The sequence below is a fragment of the Pieris brassicae genome, chromosome 4 (genome assembly GCF_905147105.1).
Source record: "Pieris brassicae chromosome 4, ilPieBrab1.1, whole genome shotgun sequence".
Lineage (NCBI taxonomy): Eukaryota > Metazoa > Arthropoda > Insecta > Lepidoptera > Pieridae > Pieris > Pieris brassicae.
Window position 1 is genome coordinate 12,890,954 of NC_059668.1, and position 21,554 is coordinate 12,912,507.

General features: G+C 32.4%; 1 protein-coding gene across 3 annotated transcripts in view; it reads right to left on the bottom strand.

The window, feature by feature from the left end:
- Positions 1-21,554, bottom strand: part of LOC123708768 (protein peste-like) — a 39,940-nt gene that overhangs the window by 4,264 nt on the left and 14,122 nt on the right. For 2 of the 3 annotated variants that reach the window (XM_045659641.1, XM_045659643.1), the window contains exons 1-7: positions 19,846-19,981; positions 10,548-10,690; positions 6,484-6,622; positions 3,774-3,934; positions 3,205-3,420; positions 753-884; positions 360-531 (exon numbers count right to left, since the gene is read on the bottom strand). In XM_045659641.1, the coding sequence (XP_045515597.1) occupies positions 360-531; positions 753-884; positions 3,205-3,420; positions 3,774-3,934; positions 6,484-6,622; positions 10,548-10,667 (940 nt within the window). In that variant the 5' untranslated portion in view covers positions 10,668-10,690; positions 19,846-19,981. Of the gene's footprint in view, positions 1-359; positions 532-752; positions 885-3,204; positions 3,421-3,773; positions 3,935-6,483; positions 6,623-10,547; positions 10,691-19,845; positions 19,982-21,554 lie in introns of those variants that run through there. The other variant, XM_045659642.1, reaches the window with a different exon arrangement.

Sequence of the window (21,554 nt, forward strand, 5' to 3'; positions counted from 1 at the left end):
GTGAAGAAAAACATCGTAAGGAAACTTTTGCCTTAGACACAAAAAGTGTGGCGTGTGCACAGAAGGCAGATCACCAGATACATGCAGGTACAGAAATCTGAGGCCCAAACCCTAAAAGGTCGTAGCATACTATGTCTTATAAAAACACTGTTTTTTTAAGATATTTTTAAAGCTGCGTCTGGACTGTTCCTAGAAATAGCTACAGCAGAATTCTAAAATTATTTTTGATTCAGCCTATATTTTATCTGAGGCTTGCTATGAGATTACGTAATAAAATAATAACATATTTCCTAAGTAAAATTGTTACTGTTAATCCAAATTAACTTTTACTATAATTTTTTATAGGCAGATAGACTTACAAAAATCAAAGCTGGTTTCAGTCAGCTCATACTTATGGTAGGTGAGCCCCTGATTAGTACATGTCTCAGAATAGTCGAAGTAAACAGTACGACACAAATCTCCCATGAAGATTTCGAGCTGGGACTCTTCTGTCAGGTTGTGGGGCATAAACTCACCCGCACTACCAGCCATCTGGAAATATAAATAAAATATTATACATAGGTTATGTAAATACACATTAAAAGAATAGAAAACGCGAGCTGGACTCACGATCAAACTAGATTAATATTACATTATGTTATCAATACAGATTAAATATAATAATCAAGTGAAAACATTTGTTTGCCTTCTGTGTTGGGTTGGTGAAATCCGCAAATCTTTTATCTCCTGGGAACAAAAAATACAAAAATTACCTTTGAACAAGATCCCTCGTAGTACGGCAGGTGGTCAAGATGATTCCACCGAACTATCTGACCTGGCAGGACCCCGGGAACCTCGCCTGTCGTTATTTCAACATAACCGTCGGTGTCTATAGAATTATTCCTCTGAAAAACAAATTAATAAATCAACCTATGTAAAAAATTCTCATTAATCAGAATGTATATCAATGTAAAAATAACAATATAAAAACGAGAGGCGTTGTCAAAAAACATACCTCTATTTAATCGTTATTACTTTTTTAAATATACATTATTAATGCGTCTATTTAAAGAACTAATTTCATTTTAGGCAACGGGTAGACATTTTTGCCTATATCATATTTCTTTATAGTCGTAAAATAATTATAATATTTGATATGTTTGTTGCTTTTGTTGTTTGTCTTATCTATGTTTGTGTATAAATTTTGTTTATCATGGTAACAACTTAAAATATATTGACATAATGGTATTAAAACCAGCGCTCCATCGCTAATCTAGTGTTTTCGTTCAAGTTTGAAGATAAAAGTAAAGAATTAATTCAATTGGAACAAAAGAAAAGTATATGATCAGCATAATGCGTCGTGCAATTTTGTCTAAGACTATAGTTAGACTGTTGTATTATTATACAAAATCGGGAACAAACAATAATACTTGTCCTTCAAAATCATTGATAACAAGCAATTGTGTTATTATTAGTATGAACGTCTATTAACGCCTCGTATTGATTGATTCTCGTCCATTATTCAGTCAATTGGATAAAGTTTAAATTGCAGATATTGCAATATAAAATTCAATGACTTGTTTATCAACATTGTTTTCGTTTCATTTCTTGGTGAAGGATTATTGATAAACTTTGCACTTACATCGTAAATGTTAAAATTAATTTCCAATTATTAACGGGATAAATATTATTACTAATATAGTAATGTCAGCCATTTTCTTTTGGCATTGAGTTTCGTTTAAAATACAAACACGAATTATCTGCGTAATCATCTTATCACCAATGTTTCGGGTTAGAAAACTACAACACAATTTATGAAGATGTAGACATTTTGATGTGTGAAGAAATATTTTATTAAGTGGAAAGACTTTATTTAGCAATAGTAAAAATTTTTTGAAGTGAAACTTCTTTATCGGCGTAGGAAAAAAATTTACCGTCACATTTTTCGGTTACGCGGTATCTTTTTCTTATCCCTACCACAGTTGATTCGAAGAGATTTGAAGCCATTAATAACAAAAATATATAATAACGATAACAATGATAGTAATAATTCTATTACAATTAATGAAATTCTCTAATAATCTTAGTAGTAATAAGGTAAAATGAAATAATTGTATTATTTGTATTCATATCTATGATAATAAAAGCCTTAGCCTTAATTTAACTTTATTTAACCAATTTCTGTAAAGTTGCATATAGTAGATAATTTTTCGAAAAATAAGGTCATAAAGAAGTTTCTCTGCTTACGTGTGTACACTAGTACAGGCACACATTTTCTTAATATAAAGTTGTTTAATGTTTAATTTCAGTTTTATTTTTAAAGTGAAACTTCTTTAGGCGCATGAGGGTAAACTTTTTACGGATGAAACGCAATAATAATAATATTAGCGTCATGAAGATGTGCAGCATTTTTGTCGAAAAAAAGAGAGAGAGCGATTGAGACCAATTGAGAGAGAGAGAGAAAGAGTGAATGTAGCATGAAGCAAATAGCCATGGAGCGAGAGTAGAACGACAATAGTTGGTATTTTTAGAAGCTATTTAGATAATGTTGAACACACGAACTTATATTGCATATTACACTTATCGTAAATCATAATGCTTTAGTCACAACAATACTAATAGAAATCGCGTCGAATAATGTAAATATCCAAGAAATAAAATTAAAAAATAAAAGTTATAATTTGTGAAATTATTAAAATTAATATATTAATTTTCGACACTTTTAATGGTTTAATGACAACTAAATTCATTAAGCTCCTAACATATTATTTTTTCCCTCCCTCTAAGGCTCGGAAATCTAAAGTTTTAGATTTGTTTAAGTATGAACAAGACTTAAAAATTAGTTTGCCAAAAAAGTTTCACTTCTGACATGTGTATTTTGTACGCACGCACTTTTTTTTACCTATTAATGTACTTAATTGACCTATGTTTTTTCTTTTGAACATTGTCTAACTGTTGTTTTATATAATATATATTATATATATATAGCTATTAGATTACTTAAAAATAAATAACGTTTATGGCAACAAATTTTTGCTGGTTCATTGTTATTTTTGGTTGGTCCTCAGAGTTCTGTGTCCAGCGCACCTGCAATGCTCAGCTGTTGTACATGGATTTAGGCTTAAGAATCTGACACCACAAAGCTGACTGCTTATATTTTAAACTACGTAAATTATTCTAGTACATATTTTTTATAATTTCAAAAAGTTACAATTACAAACTTACCCCATAAAACAGTCCAAATTTATCCAATGGGGGTGCACCTCCAGTTGTGCTGGCGGGAAGGTTCTTAGCAATATCCATTAGAGGGTCATCATACCCGTCAAACATCAGCTCCCCAGCCAATTTGGAGACTGATATGCCCTGTCCAAACATGGCCAGTGCCATAGACAAAGTCTTCTGGCGGAGGTAGCCCCAATACCTGGCACGGTATATTGCTGACTGGAATTAGATAAAAGGTGTTATATTTTATTTGTATAATATCAAAGAGAATTAGATATCTTAAAAATGATGTTTTTACTATTAGTTTTTGATTGTTGAATTTAGATCAAAATAAGTTTATAAAGAACATGCTGCTTGAAAAAAAATTAAGACAAATTATTATTTTTTCAGCTATGCAAATATATTTATATGAACTTTTTGAGTACAAAAACCACAACATAATGTATAATGGACAATGTATGTATTTCTGTAATAAATAAATAAATAGACATTGTGTAACACTTCGCTTCAGTACGCATTCTTTACAATTTCCACACGGACATTGTACAAAATTGTTATCTGTTAAGACTTACTGCAGCAATAACATTGACGATGGTAACATTGTCATCAAGAGTGCCATTACTGGCCTCCGCGTCGTAGTGCCAACTCCGCTGTGTCATGTACGCCACCGTACCATTCTCCGGAAACCAAGAGATGTTCACGTGATGCCGGTGCTCCCGGAATACGTAGGGACCTGTAATGTTATTTTATTGATTAATTAAGATTGAGGAGTTTGTCTAGTGGCTTTAGTACCTATAAATATGTGCAACTTGATCGAACGGTGAAGGGAAACATCGTGAGAAAACTGTCATGTAAAATCAAATCGACGAAAGGTGAATGTAAAAAACTCATTTGTACTTGACTAAAATCAAGAAAGATAATCTGAGGTATACCGATAGTGGCTATTTTGTTAAAATCGTTAGAGTTTTTACTCGAGAGGTAACGAGTTGTCGCAATTCTGTGTAGCAATAAGATTTGAAAAGCAGTTATTTCATTAAAAGATTTAATCCTTTAAGGAACTGGATATTAAATAGCGAACATATTTTGTATAATTTAATTTTCCACTACAAAGAACCCTAAACAAGTCCACAATTGATAAATACCAGATGTTATTTCAATTAACTGCTGGGGTTACTTGATTACGATCTATAAAAAGGCCAACAAAGTAGCGTCTGAACGTTATAATTGATCAGCTACAAAATGAAATTAATAATGCATGATTCGAATGTAAAAGAAATTATAATTTAAAATATATAACAAAAAGTTAAGTTGATGCATTAACTGCGTCTGGACTTAAACCTTTTACGTCTGGGCCTCAGATTTATCTGTTCCGTGATTATTTTTAATAGGCAAGTACAGACCCACACCGTCGACTGTTTTGGGTCTAGAAAATGCCGGTTTCCTCGAACGGTGAAGGAATAGCTTGGCTTGCCTTCACCGTCCGAGCGAACGTTATATGCGCATAGACAGAAAGTCTATCACAGCCGGGGATCGAGCCTATGTCCCCAAAGATGAGAGTCACACGTAGAAACAACTAGGCCAATACAGCTCATCTTCTTTATATTCTCAAAAATTTAATACGTTGTTGTAATTTCTAAGATTCTTAGTTATCAAAACAAAATTTTGGTAGTATATAATTAGTTTGGGATCAATAATTTAAAAAATGCAATTCAGTTTTTTAAACTGTTTTATTGCTAACAATTTTATACGCAGAGCTAAACTAATCATATCACTAATAGATGGACGGAAACATCAAAGTTCAATGGCATTATGTTATTTAACTTTGAAGCTAGATAACACTATTACGTATACGATAAATGTTTTATCTTTTTTTAAAGGTTATAGGACTGAGAAACAGCATAAAGTTTATCTAAATTTTGTAAATTCTTAGTGTTCAAATTTTAATTGTTGAATTCTCCTGGACTTTTTGTTGTTACTGAATCCATCTAAGATAGTGTATATGTGCAAACTTATCACAGATTTAATGCAGATCCTGTCCCAATATTAATACGGAATGGCATTCCGACTTCAATAATAAAAGCGCTACAGAAATGTAGACATTGAAACGTGCATTACAGAACAGGTTATCAAAGGCAATTAAAACATGGTGATCCTTCTTCGTCTTAATTAAATTAAATATTTAACTAATACACAAATATACAGTATTTACAATATTCTAAACCTATATAGTTATTATAATAAAAAAATAAAAAAGAATGAAACAAATTAAAAAGTTTTGTCCCCGTGGCAGTGTACCTTTAACGCTGGCAGAATTTCCTCGCTGTATTGCGATACTTATTCCTTGAGAGAAAAAGGCACCAGCTCTGGTGTCACTACCAGTGTTATATATATACTATACCAGGTGTGCATTTGAACCCCTCGGCCAAAGGGAACAAAAGACTCTTTATCAGCAAAAATAATCTTAACCTAACTTTAAATATTAGCCAGCTCCGATTCGAAATCTGCAGTCAAATATGCAAACCAGCAGAAGACTAATTGTGTGGTATGAAGGTTACAAAACGTGTTATAGTTTTTGTTTACATCAAAAACATTTTTCTTTTACATGCCGGTTTTGGATAATTCCGCTAGCCAGGGAAGGAAACTCGTTATCAAATTTGTTGTAAATATTATACTGATTTTTATTATGAGTGTCAGTATTATGTTTAGAATTCATATTATGTACTTTAAGCATAGTATATGTAGTTAGTTTTTTTTTAAATTGTATGGCTGATTAATTCTTTTATTTTAATAATATTTGTTATGTTCATTGCATTTATACATTATTTACTATATTCATATGAAAAATGTAAAAGATTGTTGATCAAAACAAATTAGTCTCATTGGTTTTTTTAATTTATGAAAATGAGACTAATTTTATTAATTAATTAATTAGTTTATTAATTTATTTATTATTAACAAAATAAGCTACTATTACAGATTACTCCAACGCGGCAACTGTTTATATTTATATGACACACATACACAGAAAAAACAGTACAAAATTTATAGATAAAAATATTTACAAAAAGACTAACTATTTCTTACAGTATAGGAACTGACAGAAGCAGACCTTAAAGTAATGTGACCCTTTTAAGCACAACGTAGTACTTTACCTTACCGAACGTTTCAGTTAAAAAATTAGATAGAATAATTTTTAGTGGGACGTTGAAGAATTCGTACTATTGTTGAATAGGTTTGATATTGATTATTAACTTGCAACGTTGGTGCTTTCCTTTAGCTTACCTAACTCCACCAAATTGGGGATCTCTTCCGGAAAGCTCTCCGGGTTGGTCCAGTTAAAAAGATACACTTCGAAGAAGAGAGGCACTGTCGGGGCCACCCAGTCACGGAATGATCTTGCATCTGGTTTCAGGGCTAGTTGCTGAAATCATTTAAATTGTGTCAGTACACGTTGAGAAACATTTGTCATCATAAATATTTTGTTTATCGTAATTAAACAATTGCCCTATCTACTACCGTTTCTACGTGGTATTATCATTCGTTTTTAGTCATAATTGAAAGGCTGGCAACGCACTTGCGAGCTCTCTTGCAATGTCTCTGGGTGATCACATGAGGTGAGCCTCCTGACCGTTTGCTGTTATAAAAAAAATTAGTTATGTTGCACATATGAATTCTTTAACATAGTAATCTTTGCTATCACGATCACAAGCTTGGAGTGAAAAAGTCGCAAGGTAGGGCTGGGCTAGCGATGAACAACTCCAAAACAAAAGTCATGACGAATGCATCAGACGATATTATTATTGTAAATGGAGATTCAACTGAATACGTGAAAGAGTACACATATCTAGGCCAAAAAAAATCTCCAACCACTGATACTATGTCAAAAGAAATAGATACAAAAGTTGGGAAAGCATGGAAATGTTACTGGGGGAAGTAATGAAAAACACCGAAAAGAAATAAATTTCAAAAACTATATAACACCTGCATACTTTTAGTCTTAACATACGGCTGTCAAACTTGGAACTCACTAAAGTGCAAACCAGGAAATTGAAGACATACCAGACGGCGATGGAAATAAGCATGCTAAATATTAGGAAGTCCGATAGAGTTAATAATAAAATCGTAACAAAGCGCACGTAAATTGAAGACGACAAGGATACGAGGACTGAAATTTTTAAACACTGCAAAATGCTGCCCATAAGAGAAAGAGTAGATAAATGCCTTCTAGATGACATATAAAAACGAGTGGAGCATGACGTACAGGCTTGTGCGGTAACGCAAGTTCGGCTCTGTACTTCGAGAGCAAACAACGTATTCGGTGAGAGAATGTTGAGGTATTTGCTACCGCGGCTAATAAATGGTCTCCCCAGTCAGATATTAGATAACCTAACCCTAAACAGTCAATTAAAAAGCTACTTATAAGACTGCTCTGGTTACATTTATACAAAGCACAGCGTTTTTCTAATGTAAGATATAGTGATAATATAATATTATTTTGTTAAGTTAAAGAAATTAAAAAAAATAAGTGGGCTGGTATAGAAAAGTGGAACAAAGGGATCATATATTGAACCCAAGAAATAAGATAATAGAACAAGGTAGATATTTTCGAAGGTAGGTAGGACAACTAAATAAAAACTTTTACTGGTAAAATGTGGACAAGGAAAGCTCAGAACAGAGCAGAGAGGAAAGAAATTGAGAAGGCCTTTTCCAAAGTTGGGCACACAGATGACACTAGTTTAATGTTAAATAACGTAAAAATCTGTCTGAATAAAGGCTTATATTATTATTATTAATGTTTGCTATAACTCGATTGTAATTTTTTTAATAATTGTATTTAAGAAAAAGATCGTTAAATTAGTTCAATTTCAAGCCACGCTATTGCGAGCGAGCCGTATCCGTTGTAAATGGAATGGTCATTTCTAGTTTGTTATTCATTTATTTATTTACAGCTTATACATGGCCAATCAACTAAAAATATAACCAAACTCTAATACAATTAAGTTATTTAAATAAAATTTATAGAAAATCTTTTTCTATATATTAAACATTTCTAACTTTATTTTTAAATCATAGTTAAAACTAGCAAGCGGGGAATGAGAGCTTGTTAACGCTGGACAATGCGAGTCGAATACACAGCAAAATGGTTATGTTTTCGGCAGCGGTGATAATTGCTTCGAACGTTGTCTCATTATCTCTCAGCCAGCATGTACTTTTTGTTTCGTTATTAATTATGCCTAGGGTAGCGGTAAGGAAATAAATACTTATTTTAAATTAGTTATAATATCTTTAATAGATTTCATGACCTGACCTTGACATGACCTTTAATACCATATGACGAAGATGGTTTCGAGAATCTTACTAATGACAGATATTGCATATTAGTTACAACTAAATGATTATAAGAAATATATTTCCTACTTATTCGATATTTTGTACGTTCGAGCATGATCACAATAACGAAACTATTGTGTAATAATATGTAATATTTGTGTATTTAAAATAATAATAATTAATAACACTACTGTTTAGCAATCCAAAATCAGCATTTCGATCGTAATGTCTGTGACATTCAAAAATAGTTAATTTATTTATTTTGTGATTATCTCAGCGTGTGTTTTCAATAAAAATAATGTCTAATTTATTCCAATAACGCGACAATTAGTCTGATTGATTAGAGGCCAGAGATTAAGCTTATAGATTAATCCATTGATGTGTATTCATGGTCACGTTTCAATTGAACCTGCGCATGCACAATTTTTCCTACAACGCACTTTGTACGTATATGAGCTAAATTTCAAGGCAGGTTCTTGGTTCAATTCCCGGCGAGGTATATTATTTCGGATCAGAAGACTCGGTTGCTTGGAAAAAAATATGAATAGAAAAGACAGAAAAGAAGAACTTTTTTTTAAATGTTCAATTTACGTAAATGTACGTAAACGTCTCAGAAAAAGTTTTTCAAACTTTGTAATCTCAAATTGTTATTATATGGTTTTATACAATTCCTATCCTATTCCATTTTGAAAATTCCGCAAATTCAATTCGATCGAATTTCGAAACAAGAATTTCATTATACAAAAGCTTTTCACTAAAAGTGAAGAATGTAAGAATACAAACATTCGTCAACTGAACGAACAATACTGAACAGAATTTTTTCCCCAATATACAAAGAACGACTAATAGCGACAATGATACAGATCCTGGTGTATGCAAAATTTTATGTAGTTCTCAAAACTCATTGAGATTGGGATCTCTGACGATATCGCTACAGGAATCTACAGAATTCTTCGGACACATTAATAAATGTTGCAAAACACGAGAAATATACATATATATCTTCCCGAATTGGAAAAAACAAGTCGTCCACAAGTGAAGTCCACTTAGTAAGGGCTATATTCCAAGCACTGTTTGCCTAGTGACTTCAGTGTGCGACTTTCATCTCTGAAGTGGTAACTTACAACCCTGGCTGTGCACCAAAGTTGACGGGCTGTGTCAAGCATAGAAGACTAAACTTAATTGCATTAATCACGAAACTGATGCATAAATATAAATAGCCAAGATCAAAGGTTGAAGCGCCACGGCTTTTTCAAATGCTGCATTATGACATCATTCTACGAGAAAATAAAATTATAAAAGATTTTCATCACCATAGAACACAAACAGCAGAAAAAAAAATATAACCATAAACTGACCACAGTATAAACAAAAATATAACCATAATGTTTTATGGGCATTTCTTATACAGTGTAATGAAGAACTATAGTTTCTCTTTGTCTATTCATAATTTATTATTTTATACCATAGACAGGTAATAATTCAAACCTCCAACAAAACATAAACTGGATATGTTAAATGTCAATTAATCAAGGTTTTTACGAATTTATTGTTAAATTTTCGAACTTGTATTCCGATGGATAAACATTTGTGTCAATTTACACGTTTTTTATTCATATATAGCTATTAAGATTGTTGTTGATTGCCAAAAAAGAAATCTAATGTTCAAATTAAATTCAATGCTTATAGAGGGTTCGGGGTGGGACGAGACTGAATAAATTGTTTTGGATTTGAAGAATGCTCTGAATTGCTCTGTTTTATGCTAGAATATATATCAAACTATATTTGAGAATACATCCAAAACATGCTTTGGATTGTGCATTTCTTAATTTAAAAAAAAAAACTAGTGGCGCTATCTATTTCGAGATCATATTTTTTTCTCACGCAAGTGATCAGTCTGTGTATCCAACCTATGCCGTACATTTCTAGCAGTTTGCTTACGATTTCTGCCATGTGCCGTGATTCAAACACGACCATTGGTTGAGAGACGCTTAAGCAACTTATCATAGACTTACAGAGGTGAAAACAGATTCGAATATGGAGTTCCACGAAAGCGCGGCGGCGAGCGCAGCAGCGGCCAGCAGTGCGGCGAAAACGCATCCCGCGCGCCGCCACTGCGCCGCCCGCAGCCGCATGGCGCACGCGAACACACTCGGACCTGAAATATTGCAAGGTTTTTAAAACAACATTTTTGTTTTATAGTTCAGTCACTTGCAATAAATGATAACTATTTAGTACATGGTTGAGAGGCTTATTTAAAGAAAACACTTTTTTACCGGATTGAAGGTATGTAAAAACTAAATAAATACAGATAACACAACTTTCTCTACAGCTGTGATACTTTTTGACATTCAACACCTTTTGTCTTCAGTCACCGTGACCACGCATGCTGTAAAGCACGCGAAACGTGGGGAGAAATTTAAAATTATGTAAAATAATTTTAAAGTTTATAATAATTCATAGCTTCAATCCAGTAAAAAAGTGTTTTATTTCAATGTGTAAAAGCTATGTTAACAAAAGACAATACTAGGCTTATTTAATTAAAATTTAGTAAGTGTGTATATGTTTGCATGTTTGTCACACCTAAAGTATTTGAGATCAGTTTAAATTTTTCTTATGTATAGATGCCAACTTACATGCCATGATCTATACCATAGAGAAATAAATGTTAAAAATACATAGTTAAGTTTTTTAACTATGGCAGGTGTCGAGATAATGACCCAACAAATCGCGGCGTGTGTCAGGGACAAGAGGCTGATCACTTACTTGCCAAATGATCATGAAACATTTACAGAAATCTCCGAAGCGCCACTGTTTTGTATTACTTTATACTTATATTATATAGTATCAAATTCAATTTTTTTAAGTTTCTATTAATAGGAGAACTCTACCGCCAAATTAACGTGTGTAAACCCGCGGGGCTAGTTAATAGTGCAACTAGTTGGTTTTACATAATGACACTGAAATACATACTGGTATAGCGATATAGATAAACATTAATATTTTCCTTAAGAATTATTTGGTAATAGTTTGCATAATTATGATTAGATATTATGATAAAATGCAGATTTAGTTTTAAATTTTAATATATATAATATAGTATAATTCATGTTTTGGCAAAATTGTTGTTTACTATAAGTTCGTTTTTTAATGGTAACGTCTCGTATAAAAAAAATGTGTGCGTGTACTAGTGAACTTCTTTATGACCTTAATCTTCGAAATCCTGATCTACCATATGCAACTTTACAGAAATTGGTTAAATAAAGTTAAATTAGATAAAGTTTAACAAAATGATTTTATTATTATAGACATGAATACAAAAAATACAATTATTCATTTTACCTTATTACTACTAAGATTATTATAGAATTTCATTAATTGTAATAGAATTACTATCATTGTTATTATATATTTTTGTTATTGGCTTCGAATGTCTTCGGACCAACCGTGGTAGGGACAAGAAAACGATGGCGTGTAACGGAAAAATGTGAGGCGTAACCGAAAAATGTGACAGAGTTTTTTTTTTCAACGCCGATAAAAGAACATTCTCTTCAATTATGTAATTATTTGATATAAGACGTTAATTTATCTTTAAACAACCGGCTCAATTGACTTTATGATGGCTGTTGTGAGTGACGTTGTTTAAACGGATAAAATTACAATATATAACTTTTCACTCTTTTTGTATAATTAAAGTTGTAGGGTCTACATATTATAGGGATTGAAATTTTTTAAATTTTGATTATTTGTTAGCGCTGAGGCAGAAACAAAAAGGAAATCACGTCATATTTGCGACTCTCTTACACATCTGCTGCGCATACCCCGATCTACCACTAATTAGTAAGAAGATAGACTTGGCAAACGTTGCGCTCTGTTTGTACCCACGTATAACAAAAATTTTTTTTCATTAATTCAAAATTTTGATTCATTCCATCTAATTTGTTTGTTACAACCGTTAAGAATTCTGCAAAGCAATTCATGTTTGTTTCGATATATTATTATAGAAAATGACGTTAATTGTGGTAGATATAGTAAAAGTCCACTACTACATATTATATAATTTTTGTCATATTTTTGTGTATGGCCCCAAAAATTACACTTAAATTAATAATAATTTATTAATATTTTAATTAATTTTCATAATTTCATAGTTATAGTGCCATATAAATCTGAATAATCATGACTGTAATAAAAGCTATTATCCAAAAACAAGCCGGAGTGGAACAAATCAAAATCTGATGTTTTCTTTATATTAATAAATAAACGCGAGTTATGTAACCTAACATTAGTTAAGATCACATATATTTTAGTTTATAACTAGAAGCGTGTACAAAATGTAAATAATGTTGGATGCGTACCGGAAATTTAGGGAAGAGGTTTACGTCCAGCAGTGGATGTCAACAGATCTTAAAGTAAAATAAGTATAATAATTGAAATATGATCAAAAAGAAGATTTTTAAATAAATTTAAAGACTGAGGTCGTCTGAAATCAAGTGGAAAGGAGTTCCATAGCAGGTTACTTTGCATAGTAAAGGAGGATTGATAGATTTCAGTTTTAGGAGTAGGGGTTTTAAGAATTAGATTGTCAAGGGAACGCAAATCAAAACTACCGCCAGGGAGGGAGATAAAATTTTGCTTTAAGTAAGTTTTGGGGTTAAAAAGAACATAATAGAGAAGTTGTATAACGTGCATCTCACGCCGCAATCGAATTTGTAGCCAATTAAGCTTTTTTCGGAACTCCAAAATATGGTCAAGTTTACGATGTCCAAATATGAATCTGATGCAAATATTTTGTAGACGCTCCAACTTATTAAGCTGCAATTCAGGTAATTCTGGATTACACACATCAGCGTAATAAACCTAGACCCAGAAATTAACGACGAGTGTCTAGTCTAGTCTTAGTCTATATTCGAGAATATAAAGCAGATTCAATACAGTGTCATAAAGTGTTGGAGCGCCCAGGAGTTAACTTACGTAAACACCTTCAAAAGTGGGTTAATGATAATTTAACTGGTATGTTTATAACTACTAGTTTCGAATGTAATTAAATCGTGCCAGTATGTCACGTGATTTACGCATATATATATATATATATATATATACATATATTATAATTTAAATGTTACATATGTAAATAAGAGTTTATTAAATTTGTGTTTAAATTATTTACTCACTGTTGTGTTGACGAGTTATTTGTCAACTTGTAATTCAATAAATTCAATTTGTAAATTTATTATCTTTATGCTCGTGTTTAATGTATATAAAGCCATAACACTCGATTTTTGAGTGCTTTCCATTTACTATAAAACGTTTACCGAATGGAATTTTAAAAGTTTCGTATAATTTAAAGGTTGTACAGTAAGATATTTGTTTAAGTAGTACTTTTGCGTTTCCACAAATGGATCGTCAATCAGTTAGATGTTCTTTAAAATAAGTAAGTCTTATTTCACAATGTTACCTACTCATAAGCAAAAGTGATAATCAATGGCAAAGATTATACGATATTACTTAATTAAATGTAGTATTGACATTTGTTTTTGAGATGCTAGGTTAGTTTCAATCAAGAATAATTATCTTTTTTTGATAATTGTTCAATTTAACTTTATCAGAACTCAGCAGCAGTTTACAGATAACAATTTGATATATACCGGATAGTTGCAAATTCCAGCTCTGTATAAATTAGAGTAAGACGAGAAGATGCAATAAGTAACATTTAGTTAATTTTCGTCTAGGATAGGAAGTATGATCCCGTTTGTTTTTTTTATGTATAGAACAGGGGGCAAACGGTCCTGCCCGTTTGCCCCCTGTTCTATCTCTTATCTGATGTTAAGTGATACCACCGCCCATGGACACTCTCAATGCCAGAAAGCTCACGAGTGCGTTGCCGGCCTTTTAAGACGGAAATACATGAGTGGACAGCTAGTTCCACATAGTAGAAGTGCTCGGCAGAACCTGCCTTAAAAAATGCTTAGTTATGGAACGATAGACGTCGAGGTGATAGGGGTGGAATTTTGGATTCTCCCTCGACGTCCAATGATAACTCAGCTGCAGCCGTATGTCAAATCCACTGTGTTTTTGACTACTTAGCGTTAAGTTTGATTTCTAATATAAAGGTCGCCATCTATCACTTTTTTTTCTATTTGAAAAAACAAACGTTTTTATCAGGTGAAATCGATTTTTTATTGATAAATGAAGGTTGGTTTATGCCATTTATGTATCAAAAATAAATCCCACATGTAAACACTGCGGTTTCGTTTACAGGCCAACATCAGAACATCAAAATTTTCAATGACTTTTTCCAGAATCCAGAAAGAAAATAGTCAAGAGGTGTTAAATCACACAATCTCGGGGGTCTATGTCGGCCAGAACTAGTGCAATGTTAGCGAAAAGTATTTTTTTATATGTTGACCATTTTCGTAATAAGTTTGGATAACCAAAATGCGCTGTTATGTTGTAAGCGAATCCATGACTATAAATGGCATACCTTTGACAGTTCATATATGCATACCACGTGACTTTGAATCACATATTAGCACATAAGGTCATAAGTAAAAAAAAGTAACGGTTGGCGCATCGACCAGAATTTTCTTTTGGCGTTCAATATACTAATTAGAAGAAATGAATTATACCCATACGATCGACATTTGTAATTGTACTTACGCGTAAGAAAATGTATGAAAATATTGAATTAAATATATTATATATATGTATGTAAAAATATTAAAAAGATAAGATTGTTCACAAATATATTGAAAAACACAAAACTAATAACGCTTATTTTTTCAAACTATTTTAATTTAAATTAAACAGTTATATAAGATCTTTATACAGACTCAATGACCCCTATCTATATACTACAAGGCAAATAAAATTGTGCAATATTTCGCAACATATTGTGTTGATTTACCGAGGAATAAAGTGCTAGGATTCTAAGGTTTTTGTGTATAACAAATGCATTAAAGTCGTCCATTTTGTACTTTGTTAAGTATAGCGAACTTTATAGAGTATAGCAACAAGACATCAGAAACAAACCAAATTCAACCTAAACTTTTTAAAAACCATATCATCTTATGAATTCGTCAAACATAATAAAGTACAGAGGCGTGTATGACATGTGTGACATAGAAACTTGTAAAAGCGCGTGACGCATGACGCGAAGCAAAAAAACAAATCTAGTCTAGACGTATAATCTCGTCTTAACGTGATATTTTGATTTTATATACCCAATTGACGCGTGAGTAAGCGCTAATTCATGTTTTATTCAAGATTAAGAACTTAATTCGGATTGTGAAAAGTGTTAGTAATTTCAAAGGCGGTACTCAGTGTTTGCAGCAACTTGAATTCAGCCGATTTTTGGTTCGATTAATTGGTATTTTAATAATAAACAAATAACGTTTTATTCCATCTTAAAAGTTATTAAAAAGTTTTATTTTCAAGCAGCAACGAGTGGCCTTTATCAGACACACTGTTGATTTATTTGAGTAAGATTGCAAAAATTAATCATTGTATTTACTATTTCCTGTCATTTGAATGAGCGATCGAGCCGCCATCTTGTCGAGGCGCCAAATTGTCTTTACCTCACTCTGCTCCAGGTCATTTCTGATTTATTCCAATTTGTATCGTGGTAGGAAGCAGACATATCACTTCCAAGTTAAACAGTGAATATATTTCTTTATTACGGATACTGTGTGTATAATTTTCGTGCCCTAACTAGACATTACAACACACACCTACTTAATACATGTATGCTGAATAATAAATAAATAAGAATAATATTTATAGAATTATTAATAAGATACATGCGTTTTTTGGTAGTTAAATTCCGCGTTAAATTTAAAGTAAACAGTTAACTCGTTTATTTACTACATCTCCGTCAAACAAAGAAACTGGTTTTTATTTACCATATTTGGAACCGTATGTTTAACTTAAACTGATATAAAATGTTAAAAACTTAATATAAACAAATCATTATCTATTGACGAATTTAAATAATTGTATTTGAATATTTTCTAGCTGGGCCAGCTGGATGCCCAGGATGCCCATGAATACCCATTTCAGTTGGTGCATTGCCGTGTCTTTCTTTAAACAATTGAAGGTTGTAGACAAGGAAGACTGACAGATATTCGATTAGAAAGTGTCTTTTGAAGCGGACCGTGGAGGACTTCCAGCCATCAATGTGATGCTGATGAAATTTTGAATTAATACGGTTCATACAGTTTTTAAAATCTCACGGCGACATATTATATAGCTCAATCTTAAAATTTATTAAAAAAAAATATTTTTGATGATTTTTCTTCTGCCTTGTAATTAGCTACTTATTTATTAATTTTTTTGTTAATTAATTATGCACTTCTTGTACTTGTCTTGTGCTTGTTAGCGATAAGGCCGCCCGTTGCCTAATAACTTAAGTAACCTACTTTTTTTGTTTTTATATATGTATAATTTTGTATATTATGGGAACGAAGTGTAAATAAATAAAAAATATATTTTTAAAATAAGTACCATTTTATCAAAATAAACAATTCATGGACATTGTTCAAGAATGTTAATCATTAGTTATTAGCTGATAGCATTAAAGTACTTATCAGCTTCTGTAGCGCAGTTGCTTAATATGTTACCCAGTATTCGGATTGATTCGTAGAAATAGAGAATCACAAGGTTTGAATTATCAGCTTGGATTCTAAAAACTCTCTTTTACTTAGACACATCGCAGGAGGAGTTATAATAATAACAGACTTAGTGACGGACATACAGATACAGACCTGTTCAAGTGCCTAAAGAAAAATTATTGATGAAGTAAAAAAATGTTTTAGGCGCGGCATGGTCCGTGGATAAATAATGGCTTGATACAAGAACAGCATTTCCGTATTTTTTTTATAACAGGGGGAAACAGGCAGGAGGCTCCCCTGATGTTTAGTGATACCACCGCCCTTGGATACTTTCAATGCCAGAGGTCTCTAGAGCCGGCTTTTAAAACATCGTTGCTTTTTTGTTGTTTATGTTCTGGTAGTCGAAGTTCTGAAAAACTTTTGTAGTCAGCTTCCACATATTTATGGAAATGTGTAGGGTCCATGACGGAAAGAACGTCCAAAACGTTTAAAGGCTCTCAACGCACTCGTGGGCTTCTGACAACGTGAATACCACTTAACACTAGATAATTTTCCCATAAAACATAAGTACGACATACGACAACGGAAATGAGAATATATTGACAAGAATCGCTTCGAATTTAAATAGCATTGAATTTTTATGTTCTACATGTTGACATTCCGATATAAATATTTTTTCGATTGTTTCTCATTAAGATCGTCCGTTAGCATTAATTAATATGTACACTAGTGTAACATTCATATGTACTGGGCCAAAAATATGACAAAATAAAACAAGTCGAAATTTATGTCAATAAGTAATTAATTATTTTGTCGAAAATCGTTTTTATGTGTATTAATTGAGACGCTACACATAAACAAACATAGGCATTAGGTGTAAAGATAAGAGACCGCCATTAAATTATCACTTAGGCCGATTCATAATTCATTTATTTATAATAAAAAATACCAACATGACAGCTATATTCTGCCAAGTGCACAAAGGTCATAAACTTTTCTTATCAATGGTCATTTCCACGAACTAGAGAAACAACTAATAGTTTAAGATTGAGTTTCGATATGATATGGTTAAATGTCATTAAATTATAATAGCTTTTAATAAGTACTTGCTGATCAATGCCAGTTTTAGTATTCAATTATAGATTAAATTGTAAATAAATATTTTAAAATCTAAGACAAACCCTTTAGATATATACTTAATTTTGAACTGACAAGTTTAGTTAAAAAATAAAAATTAAGACATTTGAAGTTATCACTAATTGTACATGTTAAATCCATAAAAAAACCTGTGGCGTATATCTTCTTTAGGTCTGGGCCTACGCCTGTATCTATTTCGTGATCAGTTATTTTTCTTAATAGACAAGTTAGTGGTCGGCCTTCTATGCCTGACGCACGCCGTCGACTTTTTTGGGTCTAAGACCGGGTTGAAATATGCCGTACATAGACCGAAAGACCACTGGTGCACGGCCGGGGATCGAACCTACGAACTCAGAGATGAAAGTGGCTCGCACTAGACCATCACTGTTCCATTACATAATCCATAAATTTAATTGTGTTTACTAATGATTTGTTTTATAAAAAAGTATAATAACTTTAATTGATTATTTCTATTAAACATTAAGTTAAGTTTGTATTAGTGTGTGAGCAACGTATAGGTTAATAATTACTCTCTCGGTCTCTACAAATCCAAATTTGTTTTCCTAATAATTATTCTACAAAGACTGACCAGCGCTCTTAGTCTAACTGTAGTTATCTCAATATCCGAAGCGCTGATGTCGTAACCTTGGAATAGCGCGGCAACAAAACTCATTATTGAGCCTGGGATTAGTATCGTTATATTAAGTTACGTCTGAATCTCTAGAGGAGCTGTTTGGATTAATACCTGTAGCTCAGTTTCATCATCGGACAGAAGGCAGAAAACAAAATACCTCGACGTCCGTTGTTCCACAGCTGAACATTTTTCAGGCAGTTTTTGCTGCGCACCACCACTATATGGTACCTGCCCACTGAAGTATTTCCGGAATAATTCGACTTAGGGTCCAGGGGTTAAGAAAAGACCGTACCAATTCTTAAAAGGCCGTCAACGAACTTGCGAGTCTTCTGTTGATATGAGTGTCCATGGGCGGTGGTATCACTTAACATTAGGTAGGCCTCCTGCCCGTTTGTCTTTTGTTATTAAAAAAAAACATATATATAGAGCTAGTTAATGTTTCGAGTTTATTCGTCATATAAATACACAACTTTATAATATTATGTATAGATTTACGTGAATTAAAATATAGTTTTAATTTTATCGTTATTGAAATTTTAATTGCCACACTAGTTTTATCAAAGACAATTAAAGTAATCTACTTTCATTGTCTTTGGTTGTATTCATGATCTAGTCACGTGGAAATGTACACGCTTAACTCATTGATCAATTTGTATTTTAATCAAAGCATCTTAATGCGTAATAGTAATAATATTCGGCAACTCAGTATTTTTGCACGTATTATTTCCGTATGTCGAATGTTTAAATTGTTTTCAATTGATTAAAATTAAGAATATGTTGTTTGTGACAAATGAACATTATTACTATTTAATTAAACTTAAGTAAACCTTCACATCGCTTGGAAAAAATAAGTTATATTTCTTAATTATTACTAACATTTAAGTATTGTTCAATATTATAACATTGTATACTATCCAGAATAATATAACGTACCTTTAAAGTATTCAATTTTGAATTCTGTTCTCACCCAGTGTCACAAAAACATTCCATAGATTACACGATAAACACAAGTTAACAATTCATTATTAAAGTAAAACGTGCGCGCTATTCGACGTCCGAAGCACACTTGCGCCCGGGCCTGATAAACGCTATCATAAATGTGTTAATCCTTTATAAGACATAACGAATTATTTTAAGAATAAAGTGAAAGACGCTGGTGAATTCAGGTTCTATTTATTGTAAAAATAAATATTATTACGCAACAATAGTGTATTTTTGGGGACTTATTTGTATATTGTTTCCTTGTTTTCCGTGTTTGTTTTAACAAACACAAGGTTTACCTTATAAGGCTTAATTAATGTTATTATTTAATTATAATATACTCCAAAAGTGGAATGGTGTTTAATAAATATAGTAATTTTATTAACAATGCGTGAAACTGCGTAATTTCAGTTTAAAATTATACACACAATTTACATATATACTTAATAAAACAGTTAAATAAAAAAGCTTTTCCTTTCAAATGACCACTGTGGCGGGCCTGATGCTTTAGCGTGCGACACACATCTCTTAGGTCGCATGTTCGATCCCCTAATGGACTTTCTTTCTATGTGCGTGTTACACAGTCGTTCGTACGGTGAAGGAAAATTTCGTTAGGTAACCGGCTTTTCTCAGTGGGTCTAAGGCGTGGGCGTGTGACACAGGAGGCTGATCACCTACTTGCCTATTAGATTGATAAATGGAAAACAGACACATAAATTGAAGTAAGAAGTTTTTGAACTTCTGTAGCGTGTGTACTCACATTTAACCGTACCACATTTACCGAGGGAAAGGAACTTAAATATTAGAGTGAGATAGAGATCGCAAAAATATTGGCAAAATACACCAATTCCGCGTGGGTGAAGACGTGGGCAGCCTAACTAATATAAATTACTTACTTATAAGTACTTATACGGACGTACTATAATTTTGATTTTGTTTTTTATTAGTGCAGTAGTTAGATGTATGGGCATTGATAGCGGGATGGTTAACTCCTAATACGGAGGCCGTTGCTTCGAATTCCGGCTACGTTGCCCCTACGTGCGCCAGATCCTCAGATCACGAGAAAACTAGATCCAATGATCAACGTTTATAAAGCATAAAACGTACGTTATGTATATAAGGAAAATTACTATTGCAGATCAGGAAAACTCTCGCTTCTTAAGTTATAAAGCTTCTACAGCTAAGTTTTTTAAATACAGTATACTCACAAATAGGTTTCCGATAAGAAACGTATTAAGATACGAGAGCAAACTAGGGGAGGGAAGAGTTAATATTTTTCTCCATGATGATAGTTTAGCAAAATAATCTATATTACATATCAACATCTTAGAAGGGCATCGATTCGGTCTAGTAATTCACACGAAGGCGATTTCAAATGATTGAATCATTAACGCCAATCTGGTTAACAGAACCCTCTAACCTATTATCCAAAATAAACAGAACAGATAACAAGCTGGATTGAATGGTCTGGAGATAATACGGCAACCAAGAAATGGAGGCCCTGGTTTAAATTAAAGTAAAGTAAAGTAAAATCGACAATATTTTATTTTGTAAGTATATAGTTTATTATTAGAGTTTCTTTAACACTGTTTTGTGGAATCCCGGGGATGTAGCCCCCTAAATCCGGGGCTGAACAGTTCGTATAAGTTTACAAGATATCC